General features: G+C 52.8%; 1 protein-coding gene across 16 annotated transcripts in view; it reads right to left on the bottom strand.

Moving 5' to 3' along the window:
• Positions 1 to 26,671, bottom strand: part of PPP2R5C (protein phosphatase 2 regulatory subunit B'gamma) — a 163,000-nt gene that overhangs the window by 92,258 nt on the left and 44,071 nt on the right. For 4 of the 16 annotated variants that reach the window (XM_051834804.2, XM_070065026.1, XM_051834805.2 and 1 more), the window contains exon 1: positions 21,573 to 21,863. The exons of 6 other annotated variants lie outside the window; for them this stretch is intronic. In XM_051834804.2, the coding sequence (XP_051690764.1) occupies positions 21,573 to 21,666 (94 nt within the window). In that variant the 5' untranslated portion in view covers positions 21,667 to 21,863. 16 annotated transcript variants of the gene reach the window in all.

Genomic DNA, 26,671 nt, shown 5'->3' with positions numbered 1-26,671 from the left:
CAACCATGCCTCTAGGGTCCAAGCTGCTTCTCTGCCTCAGAATACCCTGGATCCTGCACGCCATCACTCCCCCAGGCCCAGGGAACTTCTTTTTTGAAGATTTATTTGAAACAGTTACACAGAGAAGGAAAACGGGGGTAAGGTCAAGGAGAGAGAGAGGGGTCTTCCACTGGTTCACTCTCTAGATAGCTGCAATGGCCAGGGCTAGGTCAGGCTGAAGCCAGGAGCTTCTTCTGGGTCTCCCACATGGGTGCAGGGGCCCAAACACTTGCGTCATCCTCTGCTGCTTTCCCAGGTGCATCAGCAGGGAGCTGGATGGGAAGTGGAGCAGCTGGGACTGGAACTGGTGCCCACATGGGATGCTGGCACCGCGGACGGCGGCATAACCCACTGTGTTATAGTGCCGGCTCTGACAGGGAGCTTCTGACCTATCTCTATGGATTTGCCTGTTCTAGGTATTTCATATAAAAGGAATGAAAAAAAATGGGCTTTTAGTTTACAAAAAGCACTGGGAATATTATGCAGTAACTCAAACATAAACAAGGTGGGAGTCAGGATTTCACAGCCCAGAACCCTGAAGGCTGTCACCGGGCAGTGCCATATAACGGGACAAAAAGCCGGTCAGGAAAAGCTGCAGTAGGAAAGACACTTTACTACAAAGAGGACACGCTCACAGGGCGCAAAGCCCTGGACACGGACATGTTCAGCTCTGTGGAAACCCACCACACTGCACCACCTTTGTCTTAGCACACCTGAACCTGGATAGATTAAGAGTGTGTGCTCATGGGCCAAGAACTTGACTCTTAAAAAAAAAAAAAAAAAAGGCAAAAAGCTAACCCAGTGAATGAAATGGACCTTGTCCTCTCGGCGTTAAATCTGTTTGATGGAGATGACTGGTGGGATCCCGTCTGTCTCACAGCACAGCAGCTGTGCACGGGCAGCCGGCACCTGTGAACCGCGGACGCCACCGCCCCTGTGCACTCTCCCCGTGGCTCTGCCTGGGTGGCCTGTGGTCTGGGGAGGCTGGATAGCCGACTTAACGGTTCAGGAAATACAAGGGCTGCAACACACAGGCTTCTTCCCTGGAGGCCTTTTAAACTGGGGCTGTCTGTGCAAAAAGCCACAGGACAAACAGGCCTGCTTCCAGAAATATCCGTTTTCCATGCAGTTAAATAGCCATAAACATTTTAAACTAAGCTGTAATAATTATGAAACAAAATGCTAAATTTAGCTTTTTATGATAAAACCTAGGAGTTCTTTTTTCTTTCCTTTTTTTTTTAAAGATATATTTATTTGAAAGGCAGAGGTGCAGAGGCAGAGAGAGAGAGAGAGACAGAGACAGAGAGAAAGAGAGGTCTTCCATCTGTTGGCTCATTCCCCAAATAGCTGCAATGGTCAGAGCTGAGTCTATCTGAAGCCAGGAGCTTCTTCCAGGTCTCCCATGTGGGTGCAGGGGCCTAAGGACTTGGGCCATCTTCTACTGTTTTCCCAGGCCACAGCAGAGAGTGGGATTGGAAATGGACCAGCTGTGACTTGAACGGGAGCCCAAATGGAATGTGGGCACTGCAGGTGGCTGCTTTACCTGCTATGCCACAGCGCCGGCCCTAAAACCTAGGAGTTCTTCAGGCTATGGTTCCCCCCAAGTTGGAGGAACTCCCAGGGAGGGGCTGGGAGGCCTGCCCTCATGTATCAGACTCTAACTCAGGGACGGCTACGGAATCACGAGATGGAGAAGAGGAGTGCTAACAAGCCAGGCCAGAAGTTCCCAAGGAAATGGCAGGGACCCACGTTACCAAGAGTTCTGAGAAAGAACAAAGGTAGAACACTCAGCTTCCCAATTTCTAATCCTGCTACAAAGCTACAATCACCAAGATGGCAAGGAGCTGACCTGCGGACAGACGCACAGACCGCGGGTGCCCAACCGTGGATCCAGGGATAAACCCTCGGTGAGACGGGAACTCCATGCCATGGGGGGGGGGGGGGCACAGCTAGTTCGAGAAATGGCATCGGGAGACCTGCAGATTCACATCTGAGAATGAAATTGGACCCTTACCTCCCTCACACCATAAAAAAAACTACGGCTCAAAGATCCAAATGTAAGAGCTAAAACTCTGCCACTCTCGGGAGAAAGCACAGGCCTAAACCTTCGGATCTGGCGGTGGTTTTTCGGCTAAGACACTAAAGCACAGAGGACAAGTGACAAATCAGACCAACTGGCCTTCATCCAAACTGAACACCTGGGTGCCGCAATGAGACACAAGGCAGTGAGAAAGGAACCCAGAGAAAGGAGAACACAGGTGCGCAGGCAGAGCACGCGGAGGCCTTGCTGTGAGTCCCGGCTACCTCGAGCACACTGCACTCCCTCACCGGGCGCAGGCCTGCTCCCTCGTCGTCCTTCATGCTTCCCATCACGGTCCCCTCTTATGCCACCAGGAACACCAGCAGCGTGACTCTCCCTTCCCCAACTTCATCCTTAAACCTCCCTGGCCGCCCCAGACAGCTCTGAGAACCCTCTTCACCGATGACGATGACAGCGAGGGCCTGGCTTTCAGGAGACCCCGTTCTGCCTGCCTTGTTACCATTCACCTACAAAAAACGAACAGGGCTGAGCACACAGTGACAGGCCGGAATTGCGCATAACTGGTTCATTCAACTAAACGAAACACACAAAAATGAGAGGTCGGTTAATCCAGAACGTCCCAGCCTGAACAAGGCCTGGGTGGGGAAGGGGAGTGGGGACTGATGCGACCCCCTGCCCGCCGGTGCTCTGCTGCCCTCATGGACAGGGTGGGGTGTACTCCTGGCAGCCTGGGCAGGCGCTCGGGAAGTGAACATTTGTCGATGTTTCAAATCCAAATGCATCATGTTGGTCTGACAATACTGTGTTCCAGCCAGGTAACTGGCTACAACCAGTGGGAACTTCAGAGACCGAGAAAGGCACATGTCCTGATGTGAAATCTGCGCGAGCAAGTCTCTCCCCACGTCTCATGCTATGCCTTCTTTGTACTTTTTTTTGAATGGGTAATACATTCGCCTCGTTCAATCACACAGAGTGGGAACCCTCTTATCCTAACCCTCCATCACTTTCACTCTCTTGTACACACATCTTGGGGCTTTACCATGGAACCGGAACCAATGTGTTCTCGGCTCCACCTCTCTTGGGCCATACCACCGCTTGGCATCTCGCCCTCCGCCCACCTGGCCTCTGACTCCCTCCTTTCACTGGTCCATAAAGGGACGCTGCTTATTTGAAATAAACCCTTTCCCAGGACTTCTCTCGCAACATGGTCATGCCCACCCCCAAAACACACTGCAGAGGGCTGAATCCCGGTGTCCCTCCCCCCCACTCTTCATCTTCCCGAATGCATGCCAGGACCACCAAAGACCACCAAAGAGCTTGCAGCACCGTGGCTGCACTGTTGCTGCTCCCGGGAGGCCTGCTCTTCCCTCCAGGCTCCTGGCTGCCAGAGACTCGTGCCGCTGCACCAGCAACATGCCCATGGCTGCCACCACGCAGAGGGCCAACCACCACGCAGAGGGCCAACCACCATGCAGAGGGCCAACCACCATGCTGGTAATTTCCAAGCATGAATGAGGTGCAGTTTTGGGTGCCAAAAGGCAGAGAGTCATGGTAAAGCTCTTTTCCCATCTGTGTTAGGTACAATCACATACTTTTCCTTCTTCGTGAAATGAACCCAGTTAACCAAAATCTTAGTCTTCATCTTAACCTTACTCGGCACAAAGACGTGACACAGGGTTGCTGTATCAACACTGAAAATCAACTCCAACATACACACAGCGTTCTGGAAAGCAAACGATGAGGAAGGCAGCACTGGTGGAGCGTTATTAAAATCAGGAACACAAGGTCATAGATTTTTTTCACTACAATGTGAACATTATCTCAATTGTACACAGCAAGAAATGTTCTTGCTTCAGCCTGGCTTCCCCTTCGACAGACGGCAAGAGCGAGCCAGGTTTCAGATAAACAGCGCCTTGCTCTCTTTCCCCAAAGGTTCCATGTTGCATCACCACCAACAGGAAGAACATCTAAGTCTGTACTACATTTGAAGAATTACTCCTTGAGAATCACTACCCATAGTAACCTTATGTGTAGCATGGAAGTACTCTCACACAGCTTCAGCGTGAGCTGCCCAGGGTGGGCGAGATCCTTCACTCAAGTGGAAAACCAGCTATGGAGCCGTGGCCCCTCAGCAGCCCCGGGCCGCCCAGAGGCAGTGGGTGCTGAGAGCAGCTGGCCAAGCCCGGGATCTGCTGGGAGGGTGTCACTCAGAGTCGCAAGCCCCCAAGGAACAGCCTTACCTTCGTGCCCCAGAATCTGCATCTCCTGTTTCTCCAGATGACACCATAAGATCAGTTAACCCGGGTCCAGGGGTGCTGCACTCAGCACTGTGGACACTGCCGATCGCGTGCCTATGTCTTTGGGCTTAAGAAGCCTGCAGGAGCAGCCTCCGAGGCTGGCTCGGAGCAGGGTGAGCCCAGAATCGTGAGTCAGAAAACCCAGGCGCTCGTCTGCTCGCTGTCCCCAGATCCTTGGGACCTCGGGCAGGTTCAGGACTCTCTGGTTTGGTTTCCTCAACTGTAAAAATGGGACTAATGATACCTGTTTACGCCCGATAGGAAGGAGGACGGCGGTTAATGAGCACCTGCGAGAAGCTTTGAAGATGAAAAAGGTTCCTGGGTGCTAATGACAAACAATAACAGTGTGCCTGTTCTCACGTGGGAGCCACCAGCTGCAGATGGGATGCTGAGTGCCCGGGGTGCACGGTCTTCTCAGATTCTTTCTTCAGGCTCAACACTTTGGAAAAACCCTGGAAGCAATGATCCACAGCGATGGCTGGTGACCAAGACAGTGCAGAGCTGGGGCTACCTGAGCTGCGTCTTAGCACTGGTCTGCAGCATGCTGGCCGGGGTAAATGTGTACACAGGCTGCACGCTTTCCTTACTAAGGATGCCATACTTAAGGCCATTAACTTGGCTGTTAAGTCCCTGTTTCTGCCAAAGAACCCTTCACCGAACAGCGTCTTAAACTTCCCTTTGTTTTCTTTAACATTCACATGTGGGGCTGGCACTGTGGTGTAGCCGGTTAGGCCTCTCTGCCTGTGGCACCGGCATCCCGTATGGGCACCAGTTCCAGACCCAGCTGCTCCACTTCCCATCCAGCTCCCTGCTTATGGCCTGGGAAAGCAGTGGACGATGGCCCAAGTGCTTGGGCACTGCACCCATGTGGGAGACCTGGAAGAAGCTCCTGGCTTCGGCCTGGCCCAGCCCCAGCTGTTGTGGCCATTAGGGGAGTGAATGAGTGGATGGAAGATCTCTCTCTCGATCTTGATCTCTCTCTCTCTCTCTCTCTCTCTCTGCCTCTCCTCCTAACTCTGCCTTTCAAATAAAAAAAAAAAACTTAATAAATACATATTAAGAAAACATTCAAACGTGGCGTGTAAAAAATCATTCTGGGGGCTCCAAGTTTACCAAGTTTAGCTTACATTTCACTTAAAGACTCGCTGGCTATTTTTTTTTTTTTTTTTGACAGGTAGAGTGGACAGTGAGAGAGAGAGAGAGAAAGGTCTTCCTTTGCCATTGGTTCACCCTCCAATGGCCGCTGCGCTGATCTGATGGCAGGAGCCAGGTGCTTCTCCTGGTCTCCCATGCGGGTACAGGGCCCAAGCACTTGGGCCATCCTCCACTGCACTCCCTGGCCACAGCAGAGAGCTGGCCTGGAAGAGGGGCAACCGGGACAGAATCCGGTGCCCCGACCGGGACTAGAACCCGGTGTGCCGGCACCACAGGCGCAGGCCGGACTCACTGGCTTTTTAAAAAATAAAAAGTGAAGAGGGCCGGCGCCGTGGCTCAATAGGCTAATCTTCCACCTTGCGGCGCCGGCACACCGGGTTCTAGTCCCGGTCGGGGTGCCGGATTCTGTCCCGGTTGCCCCTCTTCCAGGACAGCTCTCTGCTATGGCCAGGGAGTGCAGTGGAGGATGGCCCAGGTGCTTGGGCCCTGCACCCCATGGGAGACCAGGAAAAGCACCTGGATCCTGGCTCCTGCCATCGGATCAGCGCGGTGCGCCGGCTGCAGCGGCGGCCATTGGAGGGTGAACCAACGGCAAAAGGAAGACCTTTCTCTCTGTCTCTCTCTCTCACTGTCCACTCTGTCAAAAAAAAAAAAAAAAAAAAAAAAAAAAAAGTGAAGAGGCTCAAGGAAGCAAGGCAAGGCTCCTATGTCACAGCGCGTGAACTGGTTTATGCAAACGTGCGTGCCCACACTCACACTCTCCAAGCAACAGTTCCACTCCATGTAGGCAAGGCAACTCCTGTCCACTTCACTGGCTACAGACTGTTCCAACTCACTCAAGAATGGAATGCAAAAATTTAAGGTCAAAATTCTGGAAGTTAACATGATGCAAGAAATTTAAAAGTTAAAAAAATAATGCAGGATTCATATCCACTGATACTACACTATTTGAATAAGAAAAGCCAACCACAAAAAGAAAAACCAACCACAAAAGTTTATGAGCCTTAGAAAACATTGGCTTTAATACCCAATGGTCTCATGTGTAAAATAAATGATATAAAATAAGAATGGGTTCTTAAGGAGAGGAAGAGGAGTAAAAATGTCACGATATCATAAATTTAACTGTTGTTTAACAGCAGTAAAAACACTTTTTCAACCCAACACCATTCGTAACTATTATAAAGAAAAACAGTCCCTGAACTTATGAGATTATTTAAAACAAAACAGCCCACCTGTTGGGCAGGCAGTCACTCAGGTTTTCCTCAACTAAAGTACAATGAAAGCAACTTGCTCACTCTCATTACTGCTGTACTGCTGTCCTCAGGGATCTTACGCTGGAATGCCAGTAAGCTCTTTTCTGTCAATTCTCTTGAATGTAACTTTAGTCGGGGTTGGCACTGTGGTACAGCAAGTCAAAGCCCCGGCCTGCAGCGCCAGCATCCCATATGTGCACCGGTTCGAGTCCTGGCTGCTCCACTTCCAATCCTGCTCCCTGCTGATGCACCTGGGAAAGCAGTGGAGGATGACGCAAGTCTTTGCGCCCCTGCACCCACGTGGGAGACCTGGAAGAAGCTCCTGGCTTCTGGCTGTGGATAAGCTCAGCTCTGGCCGTTGTGGCCATCTGGGGAGTGAACCAGCAGATGGAAGACCTCTCTCTTTCTCTACCTCTCTCTGTAACTTTGAAATAAATAAAATAAATCTAAAAGAAAAAGAAAATAAGTTTAGTCAAATGTACTTTTAAACATATTTGGAAATTCAGGAAGGTGTAGTGACACAGTCATGGGCCCCAGTAAGGAACACTACTGGGTCTTTTTTTTTTTTTTAGATTTATTTAATTTATTTATTTGAAAGAGTTATACACACACACACACACACACACACACACACACTGGGAAGAGTGAGGGAAAGAGAGGTCTTCTATCCACTGCTTCACTCCCTAGTCGGCCACAATGGCTGGAGCTGTGCTGATCTGAAGCCAGGAGCCAGGAGCTTCTTCCAGGTCTCCCACATGGATGCAGGGACCCAAGGACTTGCGTGCTTTCCCAGGCCACAATAGAGAGGCAGATTGGAAGTGGAGCAGACAGGACTCAAACCAGTGCCCACATGGGATGCTAGCACTGTAGGCGGCGGCTTTACCCGCTATGCCACAGAGCTAGCCCCCACTGCTGGGTCTTAAACCTAGACTTTAGAGCTTTGGATTCCCATATGATATGAACATTTATGTGTGTGTGTACATGAGCATATAAAATTAACAGACCCTCAATGCTTCAACATCTAGTACAATTTAAAAATTACTTTGCTTAAAAAGAAAAGCTCATAGCTTCTTTTAAGTACAGTTTAAAATTGATGAGGTGGGAGGGAGGGAGACAGACAGACAGAGAGACAGAGAGAGAGAGCGAGAGAAAGAGCCAGTTCACTCCCATCTGCCTGCAATGCCATGGCCACAGCTGGGCCAGGCTGTAGCCAGGAGTCTGGAACTCCATCCAGGTCTCCCACATGGGCGACAGGGACCCAGGTCCTTGCGCCATCACCTGCTGCCTCCCAGGGCACTCGCTAGCAGGAAGTTAGATCAAAACAGAGTAGCTGGGACTCACTCAAATTAGTTGGTCTGATGTGGGACATGAGTATCCCAACAGGCAATTTAAGCTGTTTTAGCAAGCCTCTGCCCTAGTTTGAAAAAAAAAAAAAAAAAAGCAACAAAAAAACTATTTATGTATTTAAAGAGAGAAAGGGAGAGGGAGAGTCACCCAGATAGACAGTACACTCCTAACTACTGGTTCATTCTCCAAATGCCCATAAGCGCTGGAGCTGGGTCAGCCAGGAGCCGGAACTCAGTCTAGGTGTCTCAGGTGAGTGGCAAGGACTCAAGTACCTGAGCCGTCACCTGTAGCCTCCCAGGGTCTGCATCGCCAGGGAGCTGGAGTCAGTAGCCAGAGCAAGGATTCAGACTCACGTACTCTTATATGGGACACCAGGATCTTAATCCGTAGGGCAAATGCTCGCTCCCCAAGCACATTTTTAAATGGTCAGCGCTACTCTCTAAAGCAAAGTGCCCCCTCGAGACCAGGGCTCAAGAACTGAGAAACAAAATCGCAGGTCGCAGCAGCGTGGCAGAGCAGGAAGGGCGTGGCTCTGCTCTGGTGCGTGCTGGGGACAGGCCAGGGCACGGGCACAGCAGGTGCTCTGCCCGCCTCCTCCTCCCAGATACTTCTCTGCTCTGAAGGTGTGCACCACCTCCACAGAAAGGCACAGGAGATGCCGCTGAGCAGGTACGCCCGGGCTTAATCACATTAGCACCACCTGTTACCAGAGAGCGCTACCAAGATGCTCGCAGCCTGTGAGAGCCAGGCCGTCAGACGTTTTCTTCCTAAGAAATGAACACACAAAAAATACGAGCTGAGATGAGGAACTCTCTCACTGCCCTTCAGAAAGCGCTGGCTGGCTGTCCTCTACCCCGCACGGAACCTCAGTGCGACCTTTCTCAAGGCTGCGCTGCAGAGTGCATCTTTCATTTACCCCCAAGACGCAGCGGCTGTCCCACGGCTCAGAACCGCTCTGCTGCCCACGAGGGTTTCACAGCGTCACTTACTGGTGGCCAGAGCACGCTGGGGCGCTGTGGGTACGGGAAATCCCATGGTTAACATCCCCACCCCCAACCATGGCAGGAGAGGCAACACTGGGGCCTCAAGCTCACACTGTCGGGGGCAAGTTTTCCAAAATTCAAATTCTGCTTGAAAGCTCCGATTTCATCAAGGGCAGAAAAAAAAAGAAAAGAAATGCTGCCCCAGTTGTTTCCCTTGGATTGATAAGCTCACTTCTAGAGGAAGTATCTGCCAAATATTCAAGTCTTGAAAACCAGATTGTCTGCTTTTTTGTTCTTTCAAATAAAAAGGATGTTCCTGGAACCAGCGGGCAGTGCAGCCAGCCACGCACACACCTGCACAGGTGCGCTTCCACAGCGAGTCCTAGGCCGGCATGCTGGAGGGCCTCACGTGAGCTCTGTGGGGTAGGAACTAACAGTCTCCTGCTTCGTCAGGAACAGTCTGAGGTCAGACAGGTGTGCACGAGGTGGGTCGCACAGCGGGAGAGGCAGCTTACAGCCTGCCGTTCCTAAGGGGAAGTGCTGGCTCTGTGGACCCCACGGATGCAGCTCTGCAGCACCGGGGCTGCGCAGACTACAGAGACTGAAGCTCTACACTCTGAGGACACGGCTGACAAACGTCGCCCCTGGATAAGGCTGTGCGTGCACAGAAACTGTCAACACATTCCAGTACACCCTACCTGCCTTCTCTCCTGGAGCCTGCCGAGAACAAAGACCAGCAACTCAGGAAGCACTGGGCTTGTTCCCTGGAGTGAAACGTTACTACTCTCCCAACCGTGAATGAAGCACCACTACCAGCACACGCTGCTCGTGAGTAGCAACCAGGAGACAGCAGACCTCTGGGGACACAGAGTTCACCTGCATCCCCGATGGGGAGCAGACTGCAAACCCTCATCAGACAGGGTCACGGCATCAGCATTCAAACCTAACAACATAACACAGAAGGTCAGAGCTGAGGTATCAGCTCAAATACTACCCAATTTAAACGGTCAGCACCAGGGACTGGCATTGTGCATAGTGGGTAAAGCTGCTGCCTGCCAACACCAGCATCCCACATGGGAGCTGGTGTGAGTCCCGGCTGCCCCACTTCCGATCCAGCTCCCTGCTAATGCGCCTGGGAAAGCAGCGGAAGATGGCCGACGTGCTTGGGCCCGTGAACCGACGTGGGAAACCAAGATGAAGCTCCTGGCTTCGGCCTGGCCCAACCACAGCTGTTACAGCCATTTGGGGGAGTGAACCAGTCTAACTCTGCCTTTTCAAATAAATAAAATAAATCTTAAGAAAAGAAAACCAGCTGGAGCCGGCTCTGTGGTACAGAGGGTTAATGCCCTGGCCTGAAGTGCTAGCATCCCATATGGGTGCCGGTTCCAGTCCCGGCTGCTCCACTTCCAATCCACCTCTCTGCTATAGCCTGGGATATCAGTGGAAGATGGCCCAAGTCCTTGGTTGGGAGACCTGGAAGAAGCTCCTGGCTCCTGATTGGTGCAGCTCCAGCCGTTGAGGCCAATTGGGGAGTAACCATCAGATGGAAGACCTCTCTCTCTCTCTCCTTCTCTCTCTGTGTAACTCTTTCAAACAAATAAATAAATCTTTAAAAGAAAAGAAAATCAGCACCAAAAGGAAAATCAAAGGAGTTTAATGTAATGGGACTTCACTTTGGAAGTCAAATCGTTAAAGCACCAGAGAGCAACATCTATGTTTATTTACTTATTTGAAGATTTATTTATTTATTTCAAAGACAAATAGTTATGGTGGGGGTGGGGTGGGGACTCACTCCCCAAATGGTCCCAACAGCTGGGCTGGGCCAGGCCAATGCCAGGAGCTTTATCCAGTTCTTCCATGTGGGTGACAGGAGACCAAGCACTTGGGCCATCTTCTGCTGCTTTCCCAGGCCATCAGCAGGGAGCTGGATAGGAAGTGGAGCAGCTGGGACTCGAAGCAGTGCCGATAAGGGATGCCAGAGTCCTGGGTGGCAGCCTTTTTTTTTTTTTTTTTAAAGATGTATTTATTTATTTGAAAGGCAGATTTATAGAGAGGCAGAGGCAGAGAGAGAAAGTCTTCCATCTGCTGGTTCACTCCCAAAATAGCCACAATGGCTGGAGCTGCGCCAATCTAAAGCCAGGAGCCAGAAGCTCCTTCCGGGTCTCCCACACGGGTGCAGGGGCCTAAGCACTTGGCCATCTTCCACTGCTCTCCCAGGCCAGAGCAGAGAGCTGGATCGGAAGTGGAGCAGCTAGAACTCAAACTGGTGCCCACATGGGATGCTGGCACTGCAGGCAGCGGTTTTACCCACTACGCCATGGTGCCGGCCCGGCAGCTTAAGCTTTTGTCCCACAATGCCAGTCCCAGTAACATCTATGTTTAAAAACAACTAAGGGAAATGGCATGTGTAGTCACCCATTTGGGATTAACCACAGATGATATCTCTAACTTAAAATGTTTTACAAATGTTTTGCTAAGACTTTTCTTCCAGAGTTGAGAATGGGTACCTAGGGGCCAGTGTGTGGTGCAGTGGGTTCAGGGCTGCTTGCAATGCTGGCAGCCCACGCTGTGCCCCTGGGAAGACGCTGAAGACGGCCCAAGCACTTGGGCTCCTGCCACCCACGTAGGAGACCTGGATGGAGTTCAGGCTTCTGGCTTCGGCTGGTTCTGCCTTGGCCCTTGTGGCCATTTGGAGAGTGAACCAGTGGATGGAAGTTCTCTGCCTCTGTTACTCTTTTAAATAAAAAAAAAATCTTTAAAAGAAAAAGGTTATTGGTAAATGCCCATTTCTCATTTTACTCCATACACAACAGACTGGACCACGAGCAGGGAGAGAACACTGAATGGAGAGGCAGGCACACTCCGACTGGAGGCCGTGGGGACAGTGCCGCGACCGGCTCACAGGGAGTTCACACCGTGTACAAGAGGCACACGGTGCAACTCCAGGGCCCAAATGCCAAGGAAAAGGCTCGGGAAGTGAGAGAGGCAGACGGACAGGCTTCGAAAGGAACAGACGGCAGGAGTGTAGCTTAGAGGGGCAGAGCGCGCTGTGGCTGAACCGCAGGCTCCTACTACAGAGGTGACCGCGGCCACCAGCTGCACGGGGGCCTCACAACGCTCCAGGCACCGTTCGAAGCGGCTGCCGCGCATTCGCTCACTCAGTTCTCACAAAACCCAAAGAGGCAGGTCGAGCTGTTACTCCATTTCACATCCACTTCTCAGCACAGAGGGTGAGTCATCCGCCCAAGATGGCTCAGCTGGCCCGGGGTGGGGGCGGCTCCCCACCCCACCCTTAACCACTAGGCACCGCCTCTCAAGTTCAGAGGGAACCCTGGTTTTATCTCCCAGGAGGCCTTAGAGGCAGTCACACTCTAAAAAAGACCAATGAAAGTCCCAATCAGCATCAGAGGGGTCCAGAGCCCCAAGACACCACGAGGTCGGATGGTGCAGCCATCTGGGCAGTCACCCTGAGTGGGCAGTGCTGTCACTGGCAGGCAAAAGCTCGACCCTAAAAGACCACTGCTCACAACTCAGGAAACAGTTTCTAACTTATTACGCCCCCTCTCTGTGCTTCACAAGCAATACCGCCCTCAAACATTATGAAAAAGTTCAGGCAGAAGTCCAGTGCAGACCTGCAGATCCACCTCCCTGGATTCAACAGTTCTACCCTTTAGCACATCTGTTTTATAGCCATTTTTCTCTTTATCGTTCAACACGTACTACAGCGAACACGACACTGCACCTGTGAATGCTCCACTCTGCATTCCTTACAAATGAGTACAACCCCCTGCAGCGTCACGCCTTGACAGGACCCGGAACAACAAGCAACGTCACAGCACCAGTGTCTGCCCTCAACCTCCTCTGTCTGTGCAACGTCTTCTGTAGGCTTCCTTTTGTATTTTCTAGAACAAGGGCTTGATCTAGACTTACTCATTGTATTTAATCATCATACTCCTTTAGCCTCTTTCAGAAAGTTATTATTTGAGAGGCTGAGAGGTGGAGGTGGGGTGCGATGAAGGGAGGGAGGGAGGGAGGGAACAGAGAGAGAGAGAGAGAAACAGAACCTGAGAGCTCTTGCCTACTTCAACTCCCCAAATGGCTGCAATGGCTGGGACTGGGCTAGACCAAAGCCAGGAGCCAGGAGCTTCTTCCAGGTCTCCCATGCAGGTGCAGGGGCCCAAGGACTTGGGCCATCTTCTGCTGTTTTCCCAGGCCACAGCAGAGCGCTGGACGGGAAGAGGAGCAGCTGGGATACATTGGCGCCCATATAGGATGTTGGCAATGCAAGTGGACGCTCAGCCCACTATGCCACAGCGCCGGCCCCTAGAGTGTTTTTTGAGAGACAGAAGAGTTTTGACTTATGACTAACACAAGGACCCAAAGTAAAGCCAGACCTTTATCTGGTGCAGTGGTGCAGTTCAGCCAGCGTCTTCCCACAGTTAAAAAGCAAACACAAGGCCAGCGCTGCAGCTCACTAGGCTAATCCTCCGCCTTGCGGCGCTGGCACACCAGGTTCTAGTCCCGGTTGGGGCGCCGGATTTTATCCCGGTTGCCCCTCTTCCAGGCCAGCTCTCTGCTGTGGCCCGGGAGTGCAGTGGAGGATGGCCCAAGTCCTTGGGCCTCTGCACCTGCATGGGAGACCAGGATAAGTACCTGGCTCCTGCCATCGGATCAGCGCGGTGCGCCGGCCAAAGCGCATCGGCCGGGGCAGCCATTGGAGGGTGAACCAACGGCAAAAGGAAGACCTTTCTCTCTGTCTCTCTCACTGTCCACTCTGCCTGTCAAAAAAAAAAAAAAAAAAAAAAAAAAAAAAGGCAAACACTAGTACGGTAGTGACATCCATCCACTATGTCTCCCGCTTTTTAATGTTCTCTGCCTGGTGGTTGTATCTCCAGTCTGACGCAGAAAGGAGATTTAGTGGGAGCACGGCCCAGAGCGCAGTGTCTCCCTGTGCCTGCTTTTCCAGCCGGTCACCTCAGGCAGGCTCTCAGGAGCTAGGGAAACACCACCGCCTGATGGGGTACCTGGCTAAGGGATACACCCAATGGTCTTTTTTTTTTTTTTTTTTTTTTTTTTTTTTTTTACAGGCAGAGTGGACAGTGAGACAGACAGAGAGAAAGGTCTTCCTTTGCCGTTGGTTCACTCTCCAATGGCCGCCGCGGCCGGCGCACCGTGCTGATCCAAAGCCAGGAGCCAGGTGCTTCTCCTGGTCTCCCATGGGGTGCAGGGCCCAAGCACTTGGGCCATCCTCCACTGCACTCCCGGGCCACAGCAGAGAGCTGGCCTGGAAGAGGGGCAACCGGGACAGAATCCGGCGCCCCGACCGGGACTAGAACCCGGTGTGCCGGCGCCGCAAGGCGGAGGATTAGCTTAGTGAGCTGCGGCGCCGGCCTCAACGGTCTTTTTTATTTTTTATTTTCAACCCAGCAACGCTGCCTGATGCCTACACTCCAGGACTGATGCCAGGTGTCACGAGGGGTCAAGCTCACATGACTGTCAGGACGCTTCCGATTTTGTGGAGTGGAGGAGCACGGAGCCAACGGGGAACGCCTGTGAACTGGGCCACGGAGGGCAGCGCCAGCACCAGCTGCCGTGCCCGCCAAGAACACGTGTGTGAACCTGCAGCGAACGCCTGCTCAGCCTGAAACGAGCTCTCAGCTCCAGCCACTGACAGGTATCACAGCCGTCCAGATGCCCCGCCAGGGGCTCTCACCCCACCTCGCAACACGTGACGCCGTGCAGAGCAGAACGCGGGCTCTGCGGCCGCACTGATGAGGCCCTGGTCCCGTTTCACTCCATTCTCTGTGGCCTGGACAAAGGGCTCCCCTTTCCCTTCTAAGGGGAAAAAAAATGGAATGATGCCTCACAGTGCTGGGCGGATTTAAGAGAGAGCAGAGATAGGCGCATACGGCCCCTGGCCCGGCAAACTGAGGTGCTCGGGAAGTGCACTTCTCCTGGGACAGCCACGGGCAGCAGGCCCCGGGGAGAGGGGCAGTGGCCCTGGACTGGGCCCTACAGGCTGGGTGACCGTGGGGAGGAGAAACTTTGGGACTTGCCCTCACCTCCCAGGCAGGAGTCCAGTGTTGATGAAAGGTCATCAGCACGGCCAAGTGCTGCAGGTTCAGAACCACCTCGCAACTGTATCTGACCTAAGGAAGCAGCAGGAGGCAGCCAGAACCTACCACGTCTGGGTTCTGCCTGTCCCGTTCCTAGGTTTAAAAACACACACCCTTTTCCCGACTACTAACCTTATCCCTTTCTTTTTCTCTCATTCCCCTATCCGCTAACACATTTTAATGAACAAAATCCAGGAGACAGCCTTTGCTGCAAGGCAAATCCTCCTGAGCAGGCCGGTGCTGAGGCAGAGCAGGCAGAGCTGCCGCCTGTGGCACCAGCATCCCACGTGGGCACCGGTTTGAGTCCCGGCTGCTCCACTTCCAATTCAGCTCCCCGAAATGGGCCTAGGAAAGCAGAGGAAGATTGCCAAAATGCTTGGGCCCCTGCACCTACATGGGAGACTGAGGAAGCTCCTGGCTCCAGACCAGCCCCGCTCCCGCTGTTGTCACCATTTGAAGAGTAAACCAGCGGATGGAAGATCTCTCTCTCTCTCTCTCTCTCTCTCTACAACTCTGACTCTAAAATAAATAAATAAATAAAATCTTTAAAAACAAAAGCAGAAGCCTCCTGAGTGGACACTAGCCCCAAGTTTGGGGTGGGACTGAGGGACAAGCAGGCACGCAGCTGTACATGGCCTTGCCTCCAGCGCTGTGTCACCCAGGGAATGCAGAGGACAACTTTCCTCGCTGCAGCACCAGGCAGGGTTAGCAGGGCCCTTCCAGATGGCACCTCACAGAGCTACAGTCCCGCGATCCAGACACCCGTGGAGGTAGAAGCTGGAGCTGAGCTGCGTGCAGCTCAGAGACAGAACCACTGGCTTCATCTTCGTCAGGGTCTGCCCACGTTCTTCCTTCCTAATTCTGGGGGATGGGGACACCAGGAGGTAGCCTTTCTCACTAGTGCCTCCTGACTGCCCATGGTGCAGGTGTGTGCCAGCTCCAGCGGCCTGTGCCATGGTGCAGGTGTGTGCTGGCTGCAGTGCCCTGTGCCATGGTGCAGGTGTGTGCCGGCTCCAGTGCCCTGTGCCATGGTGCAGGTGTGTGCCGGCTCCAGCGGCCCGTGCCATGGTGCAGGTGTGTGCCGGCTCCAGTGCCCTGTGCCATGGTGTAGGCATGTGCCGGCTCCAGCGGCCTGTGCCATGGTGCAGGTGTGTGCCAGCTCCAGCGGCCTGTGCCATGGTGCAGGTGTGTGCTGGCTCCAGCGACCCGTGCCATGGTGCAGGTGTGTGCCGGCTCCAGCGGCCCGTGCCATGGTGCAGGTGTGTGCCGGCTCCAGTGCCCTGTGCCATGGTGCAGGCGTGTGCCGGCTCCAGCGGCCTGTGCCATGGTGCAGGTGTGTGCCAGCTCCAGTAGCCCGTGCCATGGTGCAGGTGTGTGCTGGCTCCAGCGACCCGTGCCATGGTGCAGGTGTGTGCCGGCTCCAGCGGCCCGTGCCATGGTGCAGGCGTGTAGCGGCTCCAGCGGCCTGTGCCGGCTCCAGCGGCCTGTGCCATGGTGCAGGTGTGTGCCGGCTCCGGCGGCCATGCCATGGTGCAGGTGTGTGCCGGCTCTAGCGGCCTGGCCATGGTGCAGGTGTGTGCCGGCTGCAGCGGCTGTGTGCACTGGATGCACTATTTACTGCAGCAGGCGGTCACTGGGATTCAGTGCAGTGGAAACAAAAGCCATGGGTCTGACTCCTACACTTTTTGTGCATTTTCTCTAAATTTTTATTAGCAAAGCAGCAACACTCAACAAACTGGTGATTTGGGAAGTGCTGCTAAAGAAACCAAACTTTTCCCCTAATCACACCTCTGCATAGAGAACGGTTTGTTGTATGGTTGAAGCTACTGTCACAGACAGACTCATCGACAGGGTAAGTTTACAAATGACTAGGAAAAGCTGAGAGCCGCTGAGAATTTTCTGGAGGCCAGAATCAAGGCCAGCTGGAAGATGTGCCAGACTGCTGCTTCCGCTTTGGTCATTAGCATCTTCTGGCTGGGCTGTCAACACCTGAAACCCAGTTCTGAAAGCAGAGTGCGCTTGGGTGGGAAGAGGGACTGGCCACTGGGCCCTCCTCCCAGTGCTTCCGCTGCTTCCAAAAAATGGCGCAAGACAAGGACGGCGCAGAAGCCTGCAGGAAACGCGTTCTACTACTGGTCTTGCAGGCGGTCCAACGACCAGAGGGAAGGTCTACAGCAGGCCAGGCAACCCGTGCCCCGTCACCAGAGCAGAGCCTGCTACCTGACCCACCGATTTGTTTACCATCTATGGCTGCGCTCACCCACAAAGCCAAAAACCAGTCCTTTTCAGATGTGGTTGGCCAATTCCAGTGCAAACTGTCCAATACAGTGACCACCAGACATGCGTGTCTATTTAAATTAAAAGTAACTATGATAGCATTAAAAATTCAGTGTCTCAGGCCGGTGCCGCGGCTCACTAGGCTAATCCTCCGCCTTGCGGCGCCGGCACACCGGGTTCTAGTCCCGGTCGGGGCGCCGGATTCTGTCCCGGTTGCCCCTCTTCCAGGCCAGCTCTCTGCTGTGGCCCGGGAGTGCAGTGGAGGATGACCCAAGTGCTTGGGCCCTGTACCCACATGGGAGACCAGGAGAAGCACCTGGCTCCTGCCATCGATCAGTGCAGTGCGCCGGCCGCAGCGGCCATTGGAGGGTGAACCAACGGCAAAGGAAGACCTTTCTCTCTGTCTCTCTCTCTCACTGTCCACTCTGCTTGTAAAAAAAATAAATAAATAAAAATTCAGTGTCTCAGTTGCACTTTTTTTTTTTTTTTTTGACAGGCAGAGTGGACAGTGAGAGAGAGAGACAGAGAGAAAGGTCTTCCTTTGCCGTTGGTTCACCCTCCAATGGCCACCGCGGCTGGTGCGCTGCGGCCGGCGCACCGTGCTGATCCAAAGGCAGGAGCCAGGTGCTTCTCCTGGTATCCCATGGGTGCAGGGCCCAAGCACTTGGGCCATCCTCCACTGCACTCCCTGGCCACAGCAGAGAGCAGGCCTGGAAGAGGGGCAACCGGGACAGAATCCGGCGCCCCGACCGGGACTAGAACCCGGTGTGCCGGCGCCGCTAGGCGGAGGATTAGCCTAGTGAGCCGCGGCGCTGGCCCTCAGTTGCACATTTAAGTGCTCAACAGTCACCTGGACAGCACTGAGAACACCACCACCATTGCAGCAGCTTGCCGGGATGGCGCCGTGAGGGGAGGGCTGAAGTCCTCAAGTTCCAGGCGGCTCTTTCCTACAGACTGGAAAGTTTACATGCAGCTTGAGAAAGATGTCTCTGGCAGGTGCCGTGGTTCATTAGGCTAATCCTCTGCCTGCGGCGCCAGCACACCAGGTTCTAGTCCCTGTCAGGGCGCCGATTCTGTCCCGGTTGCCCCTCTTCCAGGCCAGCTCTCTGCTGTGGCCCGGGAGTGCAGTGGAGGATGGCCCAAGTGCTTGGGCCCTGCACCCCACGGGAGACCTGGAGGAGGTACCCGGCTCCTGGCTTCGGATTGGTGCAGCGCCGGCTGTGGTGGCCATTAGGGGAGTGAACCAATGGAGGGAAGACCTTTCTCTGTCTCTCTCACTGTCTAACTCTGCCTGTTAAAAAAAAAAAAAAAAAGAAAGAAAGAAAGAGAGATGTCCCTTTCAGACCTGACCTGCTCCAGATATGCTAACTCACCATATTTTTACTTATTTATTTTCACTTCACCTGAAAGGCACAGAGAGGGAGGCAGCTGGGGCGCTTGCATCGCTGGTTCACTCCTCAGGTGCCCACAACAGCCAGGGCTGGGCCAGGCCAAAGCCAGAGGCCTGGAACTCAAGCCAGGGCTCCCACATGGGTCACAGGGACCCCAGTACTTGTGCCCTCACCTGCTTCCTCCCAGGTGTGCATTAGCAGGAAGCTGGATCAGACGCAGAGGAGCCGGACTTGAACCAGGCACTCTGCCGTGGGGTGCAAGCGGCCAAGTGGGGTCTTCCCTGCTGTGTCCAATACCCATCCCTAACTTCAGCGTGCTGATGGCGAACTCCAGGTTTGAATCAACTGAATGCGGACGACTGTTCGGTCTAGTGGTCGTGTTCACTGTTTCACCGCCTGCGCCCCTCCCTGGCCAGGGGCCCTGAGCTCAGTGAAAACTGGGCCCCTGCTCGGCATGTGGCACAGCTGACAAATATTTCTAAGATCAGTAAGGAATGAGCCCTGGGTGCAAAACTGGCCAACAAAAGTGGCCCCTGAACTGAACAGATGATCAGGCAGTAGGGGAGGAACCACTATTGTGATCCTGTAGCAGAGTGTTCAACCAACAGCCATAATGTCGACTTTAAACTGAGCTTAAAAAAGGAAAACACCAAGATTCCAAACAAAACACCGTGCGGGGACCTAAATGGGACCATGTCCCTGTGAGTGAGGGAGCGAGCCAGCCCGGGCTGCATCCTCCCAGCAGAGCGCTGGGCCCAGGAGCCGGTTCTCCCGGCCCCTCCCTGGCACCAGTGATTTCTAATGACCCTCAGCACTGGCACAGGGTAGCTGCTAGCTGGATGTGAGAGAGACTACGACTCTAAAAGCCCAATCAATACATCGAGTTTTTCTCCACCTCACGTTAACATACTTGCTCCAAAAAGTTCTGCGTACATCAGGTGTTGTCCAGTTTTGAAATGACTACTCCCACCGTTGGACGAGTGGTCAGTCTGAGGTCCCTAAAGGTTACCGCTTCTTAAAAACTCAAGTCTCCTTCAGGCTAACACTTCACTGCTTTCTCCTTCCACAACTACACCGCACGCAACCAACGGCAGAAAACCCAAACTGGCCAACGTGAGCCCTTGGAATTTAAAGTAAATATATTACTGTGGTTTAAGACATAAATTCAACTGATTCTATTTCAGAGTAAATTTACAATTCAAAAAATGACTCTAAATTGTCTAATAAAAACAGAAAATTCACAAATTAAAAAGATTTGTGATTTATAAGCAGGTACCTCAAAAGTACAAAAACTCACATTTTATATGCAATCGGATGATCTCACGGCTCACCTAGTCAGTGCCTCCGAACTAATTTAAAGCCTGACCACTTGACAACTGCACCTGGCCCTCGCCCATTTGGTTCCTGCAGCCAAAACACCTGAACGTTACCTGGAGTTAGCTTTTGCTTCTCACTGGGTGCAATACCAAACAACAAATCCCTGGCCAGACCTACAGCCCGCCGACCGTGGGCTGATTTCCACCGGCTTCGTCCAAAAAGGGTCTGGAGGGAAGAGCACGGGGCAGTCACACCGCAGCCGGCTCGGGGTCCTCGTGCCTGGACCTCCCCGGGTGCACCCTGGGACCTGAAGTATCTGGGCGGCATTTTAGTCACAGAGGTCACTAGTCACCCAGGGATCCCGCCCCCACCCTTCCTCAGCCCAGCTCCTTAAAGGAGCTCCTGACAGTGAAAACTTTTCGTAGGACACAGCTGAGACATACATTTTAGAGTGATTCGACCAAGCCTGACATCCATTTTCTACCTCACCCAATTACGAGCAAAAAAAAAAAAATACTGTGTAAGAACTATCTCAAAATATCAACTAAGAACACGTACGTTACTACCCTGATACCCTTCGGTTTAACTGGGCTGTTAATCACTACAGTAACTGTGTTTTCAGGGCTAAATTTTGAGTCCAAAATATGCACAAACTACAAGAGGCAAACAGCAATTACTGAAGTCGTGATCATCTACACTCATTGAAAACGTGTGGCCACTTAAAATCGCAGTCGCACCGCACTACAGAGCCGACCGAAACACAAAACACTCCCGAGGTTCTCTGGAAACACCAGCGCTCCAGAACCCAGGCTCCGCAGCAGTCTAGGATATTTTGAAAGCACAAGCCGCTTCTCGTGGGCGCCATGCAAGGGTGAAAACAGCGCTTCCTGAAGGAAGTTCTCTTCTCCTCCGCTCGGCCCCTTCTGCCTGCAGTTGATCGTCAACTCAGAGAGGTGTCCGCGGAGAAACCCTCGCGGTGTTCGGCAACACAGATGCAACAGAAACTCCGCGGCCGGGCCCGCCTCCTTCCTACCCCCACCCAATACCTTCCCCAGGCAGTGACTTCACATCCTTTGACATCAGCGCAGCTTTGAAAGGGGGATGGGAGAGCGAGCAGAAAGCAGAAAAACCAGCTTTGAACTATGCATGCAAGGCCTCGCTCAAGCCTCAAATTCTGTAAGTAGTTCGTGAAATGCTAAACCGCGGTGACACACCCAGCCTCCTCGGGTTCCGTCTGCAGCGAAAACGGGCTGAATCTGCCGGAAAGGACTTCCTGCTGCTCTTATCTGAAGCACAATAGCCATTTATTAGCTGCCCACGGAAGGCTCCGATTCGGCGGAACCCACAGTTACTTACCTCGAATGTGGAGAAGGGCCACGGGCTGGAAAGGCCCGTTGGAGCTGGCCGCATCCACCACCATCCTGCTGCCCGCTTTATTACATGTCAACATCTAGACTCCAGCGGGAAGGCAATGGACTCCTTAAGGCGAGAAACCAGCCTCCATTTTAGTTTAAAAAAAAAAGACAAACTGAAGCTCTCTGCAGCTGGAGGGAACTGGCTGGTTCGTGATGTCAGCAGGCACGGAGCCCGCTGATTGGCTGGAAGCTGCAACTTAAAATGACACTAAAAAAAAAAAAAAAAAAAAAAAAACTGCAAGCGGAAAGAGCGTTGCGTTGGCTGTCAGTGTGCGCGAGAAGCCTGGCCGTTTCCCGGCTTCCTGCAGCCTTCCTTTCTCGGTAACTCTCAGGCAAAGATCCCGGCTCTCGGGGGACGAGACCGGAGGCCACCACCTCAGTAAACACTGCCCAGGAGGAAGCTCCCGTGTGGACGTCTCTGCGAACTCTGGACCTGGAGGTTTCGCTGACCGGCACCCACGCTCAGGGACGGGTTACACCCACCTGTCTGCCCCCCACTCTCTGGTTCCGATCACTGTGACAGCTGCATCACGTGCAGCATTCTGGCAACCCAGTGTTTTTGTTTTTTGTTTTTTAAACAAACGGCTATTCAAATATCACACAATTCTGATTCATTAGTCGGGACTCTCATTCAACTTTCTCTACTACCAACAGAGAAAATTATGAATTTATAATCCCCAGACCAGACGCTGACTTTTCTTGATCTATTTTTTTCCTGGAAAAATAATATGGGAAATGACAGCTTCTTGATATTCAATCGCCAGAAAATGCTACAAATTACAGTTGTAAGATGACATGGCCATGAGGGAAAGAAAAGGCATACTATGAAATGCAGTGTGGTTACTTTTGTATTAGGTACTTTATGCTTAGCTAAAACAAAGAGAGAGAGCGAGAGAGAAAGATATTTCAATTATTTTGATGGGACTAGCATTAAAAGCTATTAAGTCAGGGGCTGGCGCTGTGGTGTAGTGGGTAAAGCCACCACCTGCAGTGCTGGCATCTCATAAGGGTGCCAGTTTGGGTCCCGGCTGCTCCACTTCTGATCCAGCTCTCTGCTGTGGCCTGGGAGAGCAGTGGAGGATGGCCCAAGTCCTTGGGCCCCTGCACCTGTGTGGGAGACCTGGAGGAAGCTCCTGGCTCCTGGCTTTGGATTGGCACAGCTCTGGTCATTGCAGCCAACTGGGGAGTGAACCAGCAAATGAAGACCTGTCACTCTCTCTGCCTCTCCTTCTCCCTGTTTCAAATAAATAAATAAATCTTTTTATTTTATTTTATTTTAATTTTTTTTATTTTTTGACAGGCAGAGTGGACAGTGAGAGAGAGACAGAGAGAAAGGTCTTCCTTTTGCCGTTGGTTCACCCTCCAATGGCCGCCACGGCCGGCACACCGTGCTGATCCGAAGGCAGGAGCCAGGTGCTTCTCCTGGTCTCCCATCGGGTACAGGGCCCAAGCACTTGGGCCATCCTCCACTGCACTCCCTGGCCACAGCAGAGAGCTGGCCTGGAAGAGGGGCAACGGGGACAGAATCCGGCGCCCCGACCGGGACTAGAACCCAGTGTGCCGGCGCCGCAAGGCGGAGGATTAGCCTAGTGAGCTGCGGCGCCGGCCCAAATAAATAAATCTTTTAAAAAAAAGCTATTAAGTCAGGCCTTACTGTCCTAGCAGTGCAAGACGCTGCTCCACACTCGCCACGACAGTCTGCCCGACGGTGCCCTTCTTCCACAACGCCCCACGCTCCCCCTGTGAGGGGACACAACGCCCCTCCGCTCCTTCACGAAGCTCCTGCCAGCGAGAGGCAGGGTGCACGCGTTACCCGCTGCAGCCTTCTCACGGCAGGACATGCTTCTCACTGTGCAGGCCTGCAGCCAATCAAGTCCCATGCTGCTCTTCTCCCTAGACCGCAGCCAGGTGCCACCTGGGCACGCCCCGGCTCCCCGCTCTCAGAATGGCAGAGCTGGGCACGTGGGAAGGGCACGTGCCTGTGTCAGGCGTCAGGCGGCTCCCACTTAGGTCCTGGCTGCTCGCTGGCCTTGGGGCTTCCACTGCTGACCCCTGGGCTATGCTGGTCAGGAGGTCTCAGCCACAAGGTCGTGCCAACAGCTACTCGCCAGCACCTCCTCGTGCACAGGGTGCAGCCAGGTGGCCCAGATGGGGCTGAGCATCTGGGGGCTTGGGAAAGATCCAGAGGCACAGGCTCCCCACAGACCTGCGCTGTAGCGGATCGTGGGGGGACAGCGACGTGCCTATCCTGACACAGCACAGACGAGCTGGGTCACGGGAATAAAGGGGAGAGGCTCAGAGGAGCCGCATATAAAATATACAGATGAGATTGCAAAGAAGTGAACACACTTTTTGATGTATTTTTCCTAATGATCTCAGATCAAAGGATCTCAACTTTATTACCCATTCTCCCCATGCTCTTCTGAAACCTTATGCATATAAAGTAGTTCTTTGAAGAACTCCAAGGTTGTGACCCCGAAATCACTGACGGAATGCACTCTGTAATATAAACAAGGAATATGCAGAAAGAAAAAACACGAGTGAAAATGAACTGGAAGCACAAATACTCTAATGATGCTGCTGTTAATTTTTCCCCACAGGGGTTTAAAGGTCTAAAACGCATCCTGCCAAAACTCATGCAGGGCTCTGCATTTTGCTAGGTAACTGACAAAAGCATTCTAAAGTTTACCCGGGAAAGTAACAAGAACTAGGTCACCTCCAGGGCGCAGGCCGGACCTCCCCAGAGCTCTACGGAGGGACGACAGCAGGCTGGGCATGGGCAGCCACAGTGGGACAGAAGCCCCGAGCCACAGCCCACACCTGGGGACATCTCGACAGAGCTGGAGCCTGGGTCAGAGGAAGAGAGGGCACCGGGGAGGACAGCGGGGACTAGCTATGTAGGGAAATGTCAATGCAATTTTTTAAAAAAAGATTTATTTCTTTACTTGAGAGGCAGAGTTACAGAGAGAAAGGTCTCCCATCTGTTGGTCCACTCCTCAAAATACTGCAAAGGCTGGAGCTGGGCTGATTCAAAGCCAGGAGCCAGGAGCTTCTTCCGGGTCTCCCATGCGGGTGCAGGGGCCCAAGGACTTGGGCATCTTCCTTTGCTTTCCCAGGCCACAGCAGGGAGCTAGACTGGACGTGGAGCAGCCGGGACTCACACTGAGCCCATATGGGATGCCAGTGCTTCAGGTGGATGCTTAACCTGCTAAGCCGCAGCACCAGCCCCAGTGCAAACCCTTTTATCCCAGACCAGGTTGGTTAAACAAATAGAAAAAAGGAAACTGAACTCAAACCCTGAACACTCCTCAGCTTTAGAGGAAAAAGTGAGTATCGGGTCCCAAGCTAAAAAGGGGCATTAAAAACACTCAACACATGTTTCCTCATGTTAAAAAATGACAAATGCTGTATGTTCCCTCCAAAGAAACAGGTAAAGAGGAAAATAAATGCTGGGTTGGCATTGTGGCACAGCGGTTTAAGCCACTGCTTGCAACGCTGGCATCCCATATCTGAGTACCAACAGGAGTCTTGGTGGCTCCTTTTCCAAGCCAGCTCTCTGCTAATGGCCTGGGAAAGCAGTGGAAGATGGGCCAAGGGCTTGGCTCCCTGCACCCACGTTGGGGACCTGGATGAAGCTCCTGGCTCCTGGCTTTGGCCTGGCTCAACTCCTGCCGTTGTGGCCATATCGGGAGTGAACCAGCGGATGGAAGACCTCTCTCTTTCTGTGTCTCTCCCTGTAACTATGCCTTTAAAATAAATAAATCTTTTTTTTTTTTTTTTTTTTTTGACAGGCAGAGTGGACAGTGAGAGAGAGAGACAGAGAGAAAGGTCTTCCTTTGCCGTTGGTTCACCCTCCAATGGCCGCCGCGGCCGGCGCGCTGCGGCCGGCGCACCGCGCTGATCCGATGGCAGGAGCCAGGAGCCAGGTGCTTTTCCTGGTCTCCCATGGGGTGCAGGGCCCAAGCACCTGGGCCATCCTCCACTGCCTTCCTGGCCACAGCAGAGGGCTGGCCTGGAAGAGGGGCAACCGGGACAGAATCCGGCGCCCCGACCGGGACTAGAACCCGGTGTGCCGGCGCCGCTAGGCGGAGGATTAGCCTAGTGAGCCGCGGCGCCGGCCTTTAAAATAAATAAATCTTTAAAAAATGTTATAAAGACAATCAACAAGGAACAGTACTATAAGTGAAAGAAACACTGAACCCTCAGTGTTTCAATGATTCAGTTCATCAGAGTAATAAATGATCAATAATTGTATAAAAAATACTTATTCACCTACCAAATCAGCAATGCCTGTTGTAAATGATAATTACTCAGTACTATAGAGGTCTGATGTAACTTTGCCAACAAATTTATAAATTGTTCTGATCCTTTCAGAAAATCATTTGGCAACATGCGTCAAGATTCTTTGCCGAAGCAATTTTATTCCTGGGAATCCATTCTAGAAATGTAATAGCCTCGAATGAGCACCACATATTTAAAGCACACTCGTTTTTAAAATTGTATTAAAATAATGCACAACGAAATTTATCATCACAGCCATTTTCAAGTGCACGGCTCCGTGGTGTTGAGTACGCTCCCACTGCTGTGCCAGCATCACCGCCACCATCTCCACCTGCAAGGCTGAAACTCCGTCCCCATCGGACACCAACTGCCCAGTCCTTTCTCCCCAGCCCCTGGCAGCCAGCCTCTGCTTGCTCTAGACACCACACACAAGTGGAATGCTGCAGTCCTCCTGTGACTACGTCTTCAGTGTTCACCGCTGTTGAAGCAGGTGTCAAGACACCCCTGCTCTTAAAGCTGAGTACTACCCCACAGTGTGGACGTAACAAAGTTTGTTCATGCACCTGCTGGCTGACACCTGGCCACTCCCACCTTCTGGCGGGTGCTGGGTCACACAGGATCCTCTACTCCACGCTTTGAGGAACCGCTCCACTGTTTCCCACAGTGGTTGCGACACTTTACGTCCCTACCGACTGCGCAGAGCCTTCCGACTTCTCTAGCTCCTCGACGACACTCGCTTTCTGTTTCCCAAGAGCAGCC

The sequence above is a fragment of the Oryctolagus cuniculus genome, chromosome 20 (assembly GCF_964237555.1).
Source record: "Oryctolagus cuniculus chromosome 20, mOryCun1.1, whole genome shotgun sequence".
Taxonomy (NCBI): Eukaryota; Metazoa; Chordata; class Mammalia; order Lagomorpha; family Leporidae; genus Oryctolagus; species Oryctolagus cuniculus.
This window is presented reverse-complemented; position numbering and strand designations above follow the sequence as displayed.